Raw genomic sequence first — 14,211 nt, 5'->3', positions numbered from 1 at the left:
CTTCTAGATAAATTTTAGAAAAAACTTTGTAAAGACATTAGGATTTTTTTGGAGGCTGGAGAGATCGAAAAATGAGCAGTTGCCTTCGCCGGGAATCGAACCACGGACCTCTAGAATACCGGCCCAGCGTGCAGAACCACTACTCCACGAAGACACGCTAGGAAAGTGGGAGAAATACCTTATAACTTATACTTATAAATATAAAATAGCATAATAATTTAAATTTATTTACAATTTATACATCAGAGTTCCAAACGCATAGTAATGTCGTTATTATAGATTTCATGCCAAGCTTTTTTTTTTTAATTTAACTATTAATTTCTGAAAATATTTACGTGATTACTTTAATTAACAAAAAATTTTGTAGCACACTTTAATACACTTTGATATGGAATAATCTTTTGCACGTCAGTGAACTATATTAAATTTTCCAGTCTAGTTCAGATATCTTGACTATTATTGATGTAATTTATAAAAAATATAATTGGTATGCTTTACAATTATTTGATTCATGATATTATTGTAATACTCTTTCCTCTAATATTTTAACTAATGAAAGATGTTTGTAATGCTAATATGTTACGTTTAGCAATACCTTTTATTTTCTTTGTTAGCTCTGGCATTTATTACTGTTATTCAAGTAATTATCCTGCTTGTTAGATATTCTTTACGTATTATTGTGATATGTCATTCTATTTCTTTATTTTTATTTTCCTTTTGGCTACAATTGGCTTTGAAAAGTAAAACTGTAACCCTGTAGGTAACGGGGGGGGAAGAAATTTTGATTCGCGCAGTTGGACTATACCGGGACGAGGGGGGATATTCATTCGCACAGTTGGTGTACACCTGTGTATATAATGTAAATAATATAAGACCACGGCCCTTTTTGTTTCTAAATTTGTATTTGATTTGATTTGTATTTAGTATTTGATTTGTTTGAAATTATTTATTTGTTTATGTTGTTTGTTATTGTAATGTAATGTTTATTATTGCATTGAAGCCTTATTGGTTTCCTGTCCAGGGATTGTACTGCCCGGGATGTGCAGTCCTTGGGAAGAGGGGCAGTATTATGGATTTCATATTTAGTTAGCTATTTTTAATACAATTCTAATTAAAATTGTTTTATATTCCCATGCAATGCAGCACAACACATATTTTAAGAGAAAGCCATGTCGGAAAAGTAAAAATACAGGAGCACGCGCATTAACATTTAATAAATAGATATTTCATAATTTATATTTAAATTGAATAAATGTAATTGACTACTGTTAGCTGTAACCATAATCTTTCCAGAAATCTCGAGAAGCAGAAATTACCAGAACTTTCTCGTGACATTAAAAACCTTTAACAAATCTGGAGAGAGACATCTCAGCTGAATTGATGCTTACTTAGCTGCCATAAATATTGTTGATCAGATTAGCTTTCTCTATGCTGTGGATTGTGTTCTATTTAACATTTCAGTAGATTAAAGTATAGCTACTTGATTATATTGCAAGATATTGTGATACTGTACGAATATCTCTGAGGAGGATTTCAGCTTTGTTATATTTCTTATGATAAGAATAAATTTTATTAGACTTGTGCATTCAATCTATTAAAGACCAGCATGCACGCAAGGATATCTTTAGAATTCCCATTATAATGTTAATTGTTGTCAGATATATATTTTGTATTTGCCTTTACTACTGAAATTTGCTATATTACTTCTTTAAAAATACACTGTGATAAAATTTGGTGGCAGCATTTTATTTGAAAAATGGTTCAACACACAAAAGTGCAACAGCCATAAATTGAGGATTGAGGCCAATACATTTAACTGCTTCATAACAAGAGCTCATCTTTGTAATGAGCTTATTTTTGCTGCAATTGGCATAATTTCAAGAATACACTAACTGCTTATATATGTAATATGTTGTTCTCAATGACATACTTATTTTTAGTACCAAATTTGCAAAGTTTTGGATTATCTCATAACACGTATTTTTACAAAAGTGTGTTAAGAGCTTCAAGTGAAGTATGATTATCTATTTTAGTATTTATTATTTCAGCCATTTTATCTATTTTAGTCAAAATCTAATACATTGTTTGCATAGATATAAAAAGCTTAAATACTACAATTGAAAAGTTTTGTCTTATATTTTAATATAGTGTTTCATTAAAAACTGTTATGGACTTTAAGTAATGTATCACTTCCAGGTGTCCATTAAAGACTATTTAGGGGTTTTATATAAAGTACCATTTCCAGTTGTACAATTTTACCTAAAATCAACTCTTCATATGAATGTACAAAGCTTACATATGGAAAACATAATTTTTTAAAAGTTTCATGTTAAAGTTATTGTGTACGAAAAAATTGTCACACATACAGACAGACTTCATTGGAAAAACAGAAATAACATGTTTTGGGGGATCCCAATTCATACTTATTCACTGAAAATTCACTACTGAATTTTTGGACTGGAAACATTACCTTTCTTACTTATGCATATAGGTTGGTGAGAAGTAAAAATGAGGGAAAATATGCAAGTGAGATACGGGAAATAAAACTAAAAATTTACTTTTTAAGGCTAGATAAGTAATATATTTTGATTACATACGCATTAAGAAAAATTCTTATCTAGTCCTATACAATTATATTATCATTAATAATTAATAACACAAATATATCACTCTGGGGAAAAATTTATAACTACTCTATTTTGAAAATTTTATATATATAGTCCTCTCCTTTAACCTTAGCACAAAAATACAATTTTTTACATTCTGGAATAAATATCAACTGATGTAATTGGAGCAAATTTATACATTTTACTAACATATTATTAATACTTAAGAATATGATCATGCAATGAAGCTAGTTTTTTACATATAGTGTATAATAGTAAAAGTGCCACACCATGAAAAACTGCGTGGAAACAGACCAAACTTTGCAGCTAAATACATAATTTAGCACTTAACAAAATGATTTAATTTTTGCAAATGTTTCACAATAAGATAATTAAATATAGAAAACATCAATAAGATGACGTGACTCCTTTCCAGGAATATATAATTAAATTTGCGATTTCAAAATGCTCTAACTTTAAAACTACTTGTCAGAATGACTTCATATTTTACTAGACCATCCGTGAGGCAATGGACTCACAGACTGATTAGAGAAGGAAAAAATAATAATTTCAAAATATACCGATAGATGGCCTGTCAGGGTTCACGTTGCTGAGGGTATGCAAATTACTAAGACGTAACATACGCACTACAGACATGGCCAAGATAAAAATGCAGAGCACTAAGGGCACACATAATATTTTGCCTGAGTGCTTCATCATGACTCTGACGAAGAAGGATCACACTCTTCTCGTGAAGTTTTCTTATCAGAATGGTGACTGTGCTTTAATAGCTATCAGGAAGTTCCGGTCATTAAAAAGCATATGATGACCACAGCCAAAAACCTGGCCTGCAAAAAATGATAGATATATTTTTTTCTGCTAATCTGCGAACACGTGTTATCGTTTTTGCACAATTTCTTGCCCCAACGGAAGTGGATAATGAATGGCCTTGGAACATTCTGTGGTCTGACGAAGCTGATTTCCATTTGCAAGGTTCTGTAAATACACAAAATTGCAGCATATGGGCGACTGAGATTACATAATTTAGCATTACATAATTTAGAATCCGTTCCCGCTACAGCCCTTACCTCTTCACTCTGAAAAGGTCACTCTGTGGTGTAGAATAATGACAATAGCATTTGTCGTTAGTCGGGTCTTCTTTGAGGAGATCACACCTGCAGGTCCCGTTACCTGCGCAGTTTCTGGAAAGCGATAAGAAGCACTTTTGCATAACCATGTCTTTCCGGCACTTCATCAACGTCAATCTATGGGATCGCACTGTATTTATGCAAGATAGCGCTCCTCCGAACATTGCTACTCGAGTGAAGCTGCTGCTGATCGCTCATTTCAAAGATGATAGAATCATAAGCCGTCATTTTCCAACAGCATGGCAGCCACGCTCTCCTGACTTAAACCTGTGTGACTTTTGCTTTGGGGATATCTGAAAAATGTTGTTTACAGTGGGCGGATTGTGAATTTAGCCGACTTGAAGGCATGCAGCATGCACCACATTCTTAGCATCAGCACAGATACCCTCCGATCTGTTGTTGATCATGCAGCATGCACCACATTCTAAGCATCAGCACAGATACCCTCCGATCTGTTGTTGATCATGCAGTTTTGCGATTCCAGTTAGCAGCGGAACAAGGAGGATAGCATATCAAATAATTAACGCATTAGTCATTCGTAAAGTGTTTGTTTCGCGAAGCTTCCCTTTTAACAATGCTGTTTTCTCTGTAAATATGTATCCTTGTCTTTTCGCTAATAAAATTGTCGTAAATTCTTGGAGTCTATAGTTTCCTTTTGGCTATACATCCACAACAGCAATGTGAACACTAACAGCGCCATCTATCTACAAACTTTGGAACTATTTTTTTCCTTCGCTAAACAAAATTCCATTACCTCAGGATTTTTCTGGTAAAATATCAAACCATTCTGAGCTGTAGTTTTAAAGTTAGAGCATTTTGAAATCGCAACTTTAATTATAATCACCCTGTATAACACATCATTACATGAAACCAATGTATTTTATAAATATGTCATGTGGTATCATGCACCATGTGGTGTTAATAATGATCCCACAAGTTCATCTTTGCCTTGTGAGGAAGAGGAGGTATTCAATAGTTGCCTAGTCATGTCCCACAAAAGCTTGATTTGTAAGAGACTGTATAATCAAACTGCCAAAAAGAACACTTCATACTTTGCAATGCATTCAGAACGAACCAAACAGTATGCGAACATGTGTTATTTTGTTGACAAATGGCTTTTGAGTTACCCTGAAGATATAGAAAAAAAAAATGGGACTGCACCACATCATCAACACACTGGCATCCTATTCACGTGCAATGAGATGAATGGCTGTGCAATAATTGTAACCTAAACCATTATTTTATATTGATGGGTTGCTTGACACTTGAAAATAGCAGATGAAGCATCTACCTAGTGGCCATGTCCTCTGTACATTCACATGTTGATCGCTGTTTTTAAGGCAAAATTGAGATTCATTGCTGAAGACTTAATTGTCTGATTCGGCACTCCATACACTCTGCTTTGTTGCAAATGTGCATGGCTTGCTGTAAATGGAAGCCATCATAAAGATTGGATAGACATCAAACCTGCATCAACCATCTGTTGCAAAACTGTCCATGTTAACACTTGATCAGTGGAGATACTTTTCGCCTCATAAAATGACTCCATTTGTGAACTGTCGGTTAGATAGTATGTGACACTGCCTGCTATGATCAGCGAGTTATGATATTTACCTTTTTGCACTGAACCCCTACTGAACCAAACATGGCATCTTACGTTTCCTTCTTATAGCCATTATTGCCAATTTCAACCAAGGGTTCTGGCCATTAACCTGCCTTTTCTCCATGATACAGGATAATTCATACCAAGTACAACATATCTTAAAAATAATACTTTACCTTTATTATTCAAACTCAAAAGCAGCAGAAAAAATAGCGTATTATAGCTGTGATAACATTGAAACTAATGTCTTTTCGTGTTGCTTAGATACTTACATTCTGCGTGCTGATTTTCTGATGGGCTTGCAAATGCAGTAATTTATGAAGTAGAAGAACATGCCAGAAATTTACACAGCAATAAGTCCATTTCTTCATGGTGTGGCATTTTCACTGCCAGGCAGTGTATTACTGCATTAGTTTTACTGTTAAAAGAACCTCAGCCAACAAATTATGCAAATTTGTAATTGTGCTTAATATTGCATTTAAACATTCATAACATATCATACCTTCATTGCTAAGCGTTTTAGTTCAGCTTTTTCTTGGACTCCTTTTATGTCATCAACAGCTAAACCAATAAGAAGGTTCATAATAATGACAGCCATTAAGAGAAGAAAGAATACAAATAAGACATAAGCTGGGCCCTTAAAGTAAACTTTATTTTCAGGATCATTGAATATTGCATCAAATTCAATTTCTCCAATCATCATAACACCAGTTTTTATTATGGATTCACCAGGAGTTTCGAAAGGATCCTAAGCACCAAAAAAAGGTCATTTAATTTTTTATTTTATAAATGAATTTTTTAAACAATGTGGTAGAGAAAAGAAAGTACAAAAGATAAGATTACATACAATATTTGTGCCTTTAATGAAAACATATTATTAAGTTTTTTTTGGGGGGGGGAGAGCAGATGAGCACAGAAATAAAGCATACCATTTGAATGGCAACTAGTAAATGAGTAGCATGCATTACTTGTAAATGTATCAAGCAAGTTAAAAATGCAAAATATTAGAGCGACATTGAAAATTCCTACACCATGCAAAGAATAACATAATTCTGTTGATTGTTATGATGTTTATAATTGTTTCAGTAATGCCAATAATAAATGATAATAAATCATATAAAACTAAAATCAGTGCTTACTTAAAAACTATTCAAACCATATAATGCATAATACAATATTTTCTTTAAAAAAAAACAGGCCATGCATCCATCAAGCAAAAATAACAATTACTTCAGAGTTGTTAACAATTACCTTAGTTTTGAAGTTATAGATAAACCTTTATTGGTAAGCATTTTATAATCTTTTTCATGATACACAAGCATGTTTAAATAGGTGGTATTTTCTTTCTTTCCTATGCATGTATGCCCTGCTTTTTAAGGCTTGGCACTTACTGTAGTTTCTTACTTCCATGTACAAAGTAAAGGAAGTATTGTAATCGCGAAAATTTTCAAGTATCATATAATTGAAATATGCAACAACAGTTGTTTCACTGGATATGTAATGCCTCATAGAGAAGTTATGAGGGAAAATTCTTCTAGTACTAAAACTATGGTAGTTTATGATGCTAGTAGTAAACAAGCAAATTGTAATAGTCTTAATGAATGTCTTCTTCCCAGAAAGAATTTAAATGCTAATCTTTTAGATATTATTTTGAAAATTTAGAGAACAGGAAATTGGATTGTGTGGAGATATTGCACGGGCATTTATTTCTTCAAATTCAAGTCACGAGAGATGACCAAAATTATTTATGTTTTCTGTATTATAAAATCTGTGACAAAACCCAACCCATAATCATGCATCATTTTAATAGTCATTGTTTTGGTGTCATTTGTTCTCCTTACATTTTGGCTGCAACAATTAAAACACATATTAATGCTTACAAGAATGCATACCCTCTCGCATATGAAACATCGAATAGTTCCATTTATGTGAATTATCTTTTTTTATGAAGGTTCCACTGTTCAGGAAGCTTACCACTTACCTTCTGATGCTCTTTTGATTTTGAAGGATGCAAACATGAATGTGAGAAAATTTGAGACTAATTCTAAAGAACTGAAAGATTTATGGAAGAATTCTAATTCATTAATCAAATCAAATGAAAATTTTGATTCACATTAAAAGTATTAGGACTCAGTTGAATAATACTGAAGACACATTAAGTCTAGGCTAAGGTCATTGTTATCCACAATGTTAAAAAATGTACTAAACAAAACGTACTGCAAACAGCTGCAAAAATCTTTGATCCATCCTCTCCATTTCTCGTTCAAGTGAAGTCTTTTTTACAAGAGTTGTAGCAGTTGGAATGGGATAAGGTGTTTTCCAGAGAAATTAAAGAAAAATGGCAAACATGGTGTAATGAAGAAATTGAAGAACTTCAAAAATTGAAGAATCCTCAACATTACTTTTCTGGAACAAATCTAAAAGAAGAAGATTTACAGATTCATATATTCTCCAATGCTTCATTAAAAGCTTTTGGAGCGGTAGCATACTTTTAAAACTAGCTTCATAATTTCCAAGTTATGAGTTGTGCCAATTAAAAAATAAGTCGTTGCCCCGACTAGAATTAATGGGTGCAGTAACTGCAGCAAAATTAACCAAATATTGTAAAAATACCTTTTTAAAAATCTAGAAAATATTATTCTGTGGAGTGATTCAACAATTTTGGACAAAAGGCATGGCATCTAAGTGGAAGCAACTTGTTTCAACTAGAGTATTAGAAATTCAAGAAACTACAGATCTCAGTGCATGGAGACACTGTTTAAGTAAAGATAATCCTGTGGACTTTTTAACCAGAGGATTAGCTACTAAAAATTTGCTAACTTAAAAAAAATAGCGGCAGGGCACAAAATGGTTATTGTACCTGGAGAATACCCCAGCGATTTGAATATGACTCAAAAGACAAAGAGACTGAAGTTGAATATAAAAGCTCATGCTATAATTAGCTCCACAATTGTTACCAAATAGGTAATTGATGTTAAAAGGTTTAGTTGCTGGCACAAACTACTGAAAAGGACTTCTTGGGTATTATGGTTTGTTGATGCTCTTAGGAGGAAAACTAGTATAATGAGTCCTCTTACCACTGAAGAATATAATCATGCTGAACAGTTTTGGCTAAAAGCTGTTCAAAGAGACATTTTCTTTGAGGAAATTATTTATTTTAAGAGTGGCAAGCCTTTACCAAAAGACTCTTAAGTTCTTATGCTTAAACACATTTCTAGATTATGAATATGTATTGCGAGTGATAGGAAGGCTTGAGAAAACTCCTTCATCTATGGATAAAACACATCCTATTATACTACCATCAAAATCTAAATTTCTGATTTGGGAGTCCCATGATAAAGTATTTCATTCCAGCATATCTGAGAAAAATACTGGATATTAAAGGCCAGACAAATTATAAAATCTCGTCTAAGCAAATATGTTATTTGCCAAAGATTCAGCATTTCTCCAGGAGACCAGATGGTTGCACCATTACCAGCTCTTTGAGTGGAACAATCAGCCCCATTTATAGTTATTGGGGGCGACTATGATGGTCCGTTATTTGTGAAAGATAGTAAACACAAACAATAAACTCTATGAATAGCCTGGTGCTGTTACAAGAAGTGTACTAGTGATCTGGAACTAATTAGTAATATGATAGAAGATGCATTTTTGCTTGCCTTCCAACGTTTTGTATTACAAAGAGGCTTTTCTGGCCTTAGGCTTTGAGAAGTAATTATGTGTTAGTTGCTGATTTTAATGAATCAAATAAACCACTTTTAGAGCTGAAAAAAAGAGCATCAGAATAGTTTGTAAGAGAATAATAAATTAAAAATAACTTAAAGGTTGGTATTTGTGCTTTTGCCAATTTAAATTTTGGTTCCATAAATATTTTTTTTATTTCTATAAGAAATTTTAATTCACCAAGAAATCATTTCTAATATATTAACTATACCTGTATATACATTTGAACATAATATTGCTTAACAGTCAAAATAAACAAAATTCACTACAAGTTAATGTGCATAATTTCTGAATATCATTACATAAGAATCTATAAACAGTGTGTCGGATCTAAATATTTGAAATATATCAAAATATTTATATTAAAATAAAAAATCAGAGAAATTATAAGAAATATAAGAATTCTTGTATACCTTTGAAGACAATATTATTTAATGGTTGAAATAAAAGAAATTTGCTACAGCAAGTTATTGATACAGAATTTCTGGACTACATTACATAAGAATCTATAACAGTGTGTCACATCAAAATATTTTTAATAAATTCCAACAAAAAGGGGAATAAAAAATCAGGGAAATTATAAGAAATATGAGATTTCTTAGGTATTTGAAAGACACAAATATTATACAAAATAAAGATTTTTGAGGGAAAAAAAAAGAATTTTCTTTATATCAAAAGAAAAAAAATTAATAAAATAACCTCTTATTAGTAACATTAAAAATAATAGTATCTATGTCTTTAATATTTTAAATGTGAAGAATAATTGAATTTTGCATTAACTTTTGTAATGAACTTTATCTGTCTATGCATTAAGTTACTGTAAACATATTTCTGTTGTTTAGAATAAGTGTAACTCTGTGTATGCACGGAGTTAATTATTCTACATAAAAATCTTTTGCAATTGTTCCTATGTTAAGTTTAATTGTATAATTTTAAATAAAATTCACATACCTGATTCTGCAATATAGAATAGAATGCTAATGCAAATGCCACAACGAACAAGAAGAACACCAAAGAAAAGTTCACAAATGTACTTAGAATTTGAATGAACATAATCACATATATTCCAAGAAATGGAAATTTGCTGATAAACATCAGTAAAACCATCCAAGCTAGGAAAATTGAAAAGGATCCTAATTCCCACTGCCATACCTACAAAGATACATAAATAACCTATACAAAAACTGCCCATGGTCAGAACATAAAAGCTTTTTATAAATACAACTTTAAAGCATTAAAAAGCAAACCTAAATCTCTAAATTATGCATTCAACCATATATTCATATTTACAAAATACTTTGAAAGAGATGCGATTCAAAATTTTATTACTTTGCAGTTGAAATATATAAGAGCATTATATAAAAATACTCAGAATTCAATGTCTTTTGAATATATACGGATAACTTATAATACAAATTTTCAAATTCTTATAATACAAATTTTCAAATTTTCAAAATACAAGCAATTAATATACTTTTTAAGATTCATAAATTATATTATACAGCACAAAAGACAATGAGAAATTTGAATAAAGTTTATTTATTGACCAAGACAGACCTGGATAAGATCCACACCAAATCATTTCTCTACAAGTCACAACAACCTGTAGATGATTATTTCCCACAATTTTAAAGTATTTTGGTTTTCTCTGTATCCCCCTTTTTCCTTCTCCTCCTCCAAAATATTTGTCTTTCAGAAAATGAACCTAATCAATGATGAACCTAAATGAACCTTTTTTTGGGTTTCAGGGTGCTTTTCTGATCTATTTCATGATGAATTCTTAATCTAAAGGTGAGCTTTTTTTTTTTTTTTAATTATTTAAATTTCTTACAGCAATTTTTGGGAAACATTTGGAACTAAAAACAACCAGATTTGCATCTTGGATTTTTGGTTTCTGTAACAACTCAAATCACTGGTCTATGAGATAAATGTCAAACAACTGTAGCTATGAAATTAACAGCAAATTTCAGATTCTGGTTTTTACTTTTTAAAGCAAAATACTTCAGTTCTATTAATTTTTATTTGTCTGTTTATTTGATTATTTAAAAGTACTTCATTTTTATATAAATGTTGCATGTATGATACAAGAGTTTTTCGATATTCTACTTTGCATTTCCCAGATCATTAACTTACATGGTTAAGTCTTTGCTCACTTAGAAGAACTATTCAAGATAATTGGAAGGTTATGGAATCCTCTATATATATCTCTTTCTCTCCATCTTTATATATGTATATAAACTCTGGCTCTATTTACAAAAGAGGAATAAATTACATAATAGCATTCTAAGTATAAATTCAGGAAACACTCATTATTTCTTTACCAAAAGCTTCATCTCAGAAAGCACTGTGCTGCATGGATCCCTTATCAGTTGTTAGAAGAAACACAGAAAGTCTCATGTTCATTGTTGCTATTTCATGAATAAAAAAATTCAAAGATAGAGATACAAAACAGGAATATTGTTAGTAATAAGATTATCTCCCAGAGCCACAGGTAAAACAACAATCCAATAAAAGGAACTTTCCAAATGAGGAACTTCAACAAAAGTTCACTGGAGTTAAAGTACAGGAAAGAAAATAATTGCATCTTTCTTGTTACACTCTGGCCAGTTTGCTCAGCGAAGTTCATCAGTTTTAAATGATAAATGCACAGGTATGTGAGTGTTTGTTTTCATAAAGAGTGAAGCCACTGTAGTCCAGTAAGAAATATGTCAGTCTTATAATCTTCGTTAAAGTTTTACAAATATGATATCAATAATAAAACAAATTCTAAATTTGGCCTACCCCATATAAATATTCGTAGGAGGATTAGGCCATTCAAAATTCGATGGCTATAGGTACCGTTGTTTTATTAGAATGCAAGAAATATACCTATATATATAGCTGATGCTGGACTTGTGATGTCATTTTAGACAAATACAAGCAACTGGGTAAATACATCTTAAGTCGTCTTAAGACGAATACAAGCATCTGAACTTTTGGTAGTTGAGCTGCCTCCTGTTCTTAAAAAAATTCATATATGAAAACATTATTACAGATTTCCTTGCAAGAATATGTTTGCATTTATAAATTGAACCACATGCAGACAAAATGACAAAACCAGTTTTTAGAATTATTGATTTCACATTGGTTATACAGTGGATGGACAAAAATATGGAAACAACTCATGAAATGCATGTTTGAAAAGAAAGATTGATTTTAATGAAATATGTAGGTGGCGAGGGCATTTTTGACTACTGACGCCACCTATACAACTTCGTAAATGTGCTAAACAGTTCAGTTGTTGTCGGAGTACTGTTATGTGAAGTTGTCATTGCATTATGTCAGAGTTAACAGACTTCGAACATGGGCAACATCCACAGTTAAAACCTATCTACTATACATTCATTTCTATAGTCCTATGTTCAGTGCATCAGTGAATGTTGTAATAAGCTTTCTTTCATAAAATGTCATCTAAAGAGTAGGATAACAGTGCAATGTAATTTATTGATTAAATTTTGAATTACGATTTTTTTTGTTGCACAGAAATAATCAAAATTCATGATATGAATTTTACCACTAATCACATCTTAGTGTAACAATTTTTAATACGTGTTTATTAGTTGTCTCTTTTAGTAAAGTGAAAATAATCAAGAAACAATAAAAAAAACACATGTAGCAGAAATACACACAAAAAAGCAGATACACGTTTCTGTGTCTCAAGTAGCATTCCTCCAAAAATATACATAAAATTTTGTTGAAATAAGGGTATAGTACTCTTTGCACGTTATTTTTATGAAAGTTATATGAATAAAAAAAGCTGAACTTATTATCGACACTTTATCACATTTTAGACACATTATTTTTACAAAAAATTATACAAAACGAAGTATACTGATCTACATACTACTGACATCTTAGTACTTTTCATTCATTACTTTTATGAATAATGTATGAATTCTAGAAACCTTTAAAAAAATATGTGATTCAGAGTAACTGTTGATTTTTTAAAAATTTTAATTTTACAACTTTCTCTCCCTTCGAAACAACAACAACAAGAAAAAGAGTACGCAAAAAAAGAGGGGGGTTAATGTCATCTACTAATTGTTTTTATATTTTAATAATAATTTTATATTTTAATAATAATATTTTAATAATATGGAATTGGAAGCTTGATATTGATACTTTACATAAATTTCAATTACTTTATTTTGAAAACCACATGATGCTAAAATTTTTCAATTTTGTTTAACATACAGGAAAAATTATATAGTGATTTTAATAATTTTATTCAAATAAAAAATAAGTAAGTAATATAAATAAATAATTATACTTTGTATTTTCCTTGAAACAGTTAAGGGTATTCTTAATGCATGCACATAGAGACATATCACGTTTAGCTTTGTTGTTCTTTGTGAATGTGCTGAATGATTCATTATCAGCATTCGGTATTGTTAATGACATAGAATACCAAATCAATAAATTGAGAACTTCCTGTTTTACACTTGTGTTTTCTCACTTTTTTATACTTATATTGTTTTTTACTCAAATGCTTCAATATTTATCTTAAAACATACTGTAATTAAGCAGGCAAAGAGTAGCAGGAAATAGCTTAATGGAAAAAAGAAAAGTAATATTAACATAATTAACTGTTAAGATATCTGTTCTGAAAAATGCATACACTAACTGTCCTTCATGCTTTCGAGACATGAAAAATGCAATTCAAATTTCGTCAATCAGACCAGTAGAACAGGAGATATAAAAGTGAACCCCCTTTTTTGTGCAGTGTACATTTGTTTCAATTAATACACTTTATTTGTGAATGTGGCAGAAATAAATTACAATAAGAGAGAAAATGATTTATTTTCTACTAATTGTGAAATATAAATAATATAACTAAACAATTTTCTTCATAGTACTTCACCAAGTATTAAAAAAAGGAGTCTTCTTTATACTATTCAACATAATCTCCGAGATTTATCAACTCTACATTAATAGTGCAGCATGAGATTCCAAAAAATAAAACATTTAAAGAATTTTCACTCAGTATATATTGTTGATATGTAAAATCATGTTGTTACACTCAATATTACTTCCCCACAAAGGTTTTTTTTTTTTTTTTTTTTTTTTTTTTTGGAAACAGGCACTAGCCATT

The 14,211-nt window shown here is 30.9% G+C and overlaps 1 protein-coding gene across 4 annotated transcripts in view; it reads right to left on the bottom strand.

Annotated features, from left to right (window-relative positions):
* Window positions 1-14,211, bottom strand: part of LOC118192716 (transient receptor potential cation channel subfamily A member 1 homolog) — a 122,628-nt gene that overhangs the window by 13,958 nt on the left and 94,459 nt on the right. For 3 of the 4 annotated variants that reach the window (XM_035363728.2, XM_035363734.2, XM_035363739.2), the window contains 2 exons: window positions 10,032-10,232; window positions 5,860-6,105 (listed from right to left, as the gene is read on the bottom strand). In XM_035363728.2, coding sequence (XP_035219619.1) covers window positions 5,860-6,105; window positions 10,032-10,232 — 447 coding nt within the window. The remainder of the gene's footprint in view (window positions 1-5,859; window positions 6,106-10,031; window positions 10,233-14,211) is intronic. The other variant, XM_085822133.1, reaches the window with a different exon arrangement.

The sequence above is a fragment of the Stegodyphus dumicola genome, chromosome 8 (genome assembly GCF_044657685.1).
Source record: "Stegodyphus dumicola isolate Sdum_Otavi_A_Nest chromosome 8, ASM4465768v1".
NCBI classification, from domain to species: domain Eukaryota; kingdom Metazoa; phylum Arthropoda; class Arachnida; order Araneae; family Eresidae; genus Stegodyphus; species Stegodyphus dumicola.
This window is presented reverse-complemented; position numbering and strand designations above follow the sequence as displayed.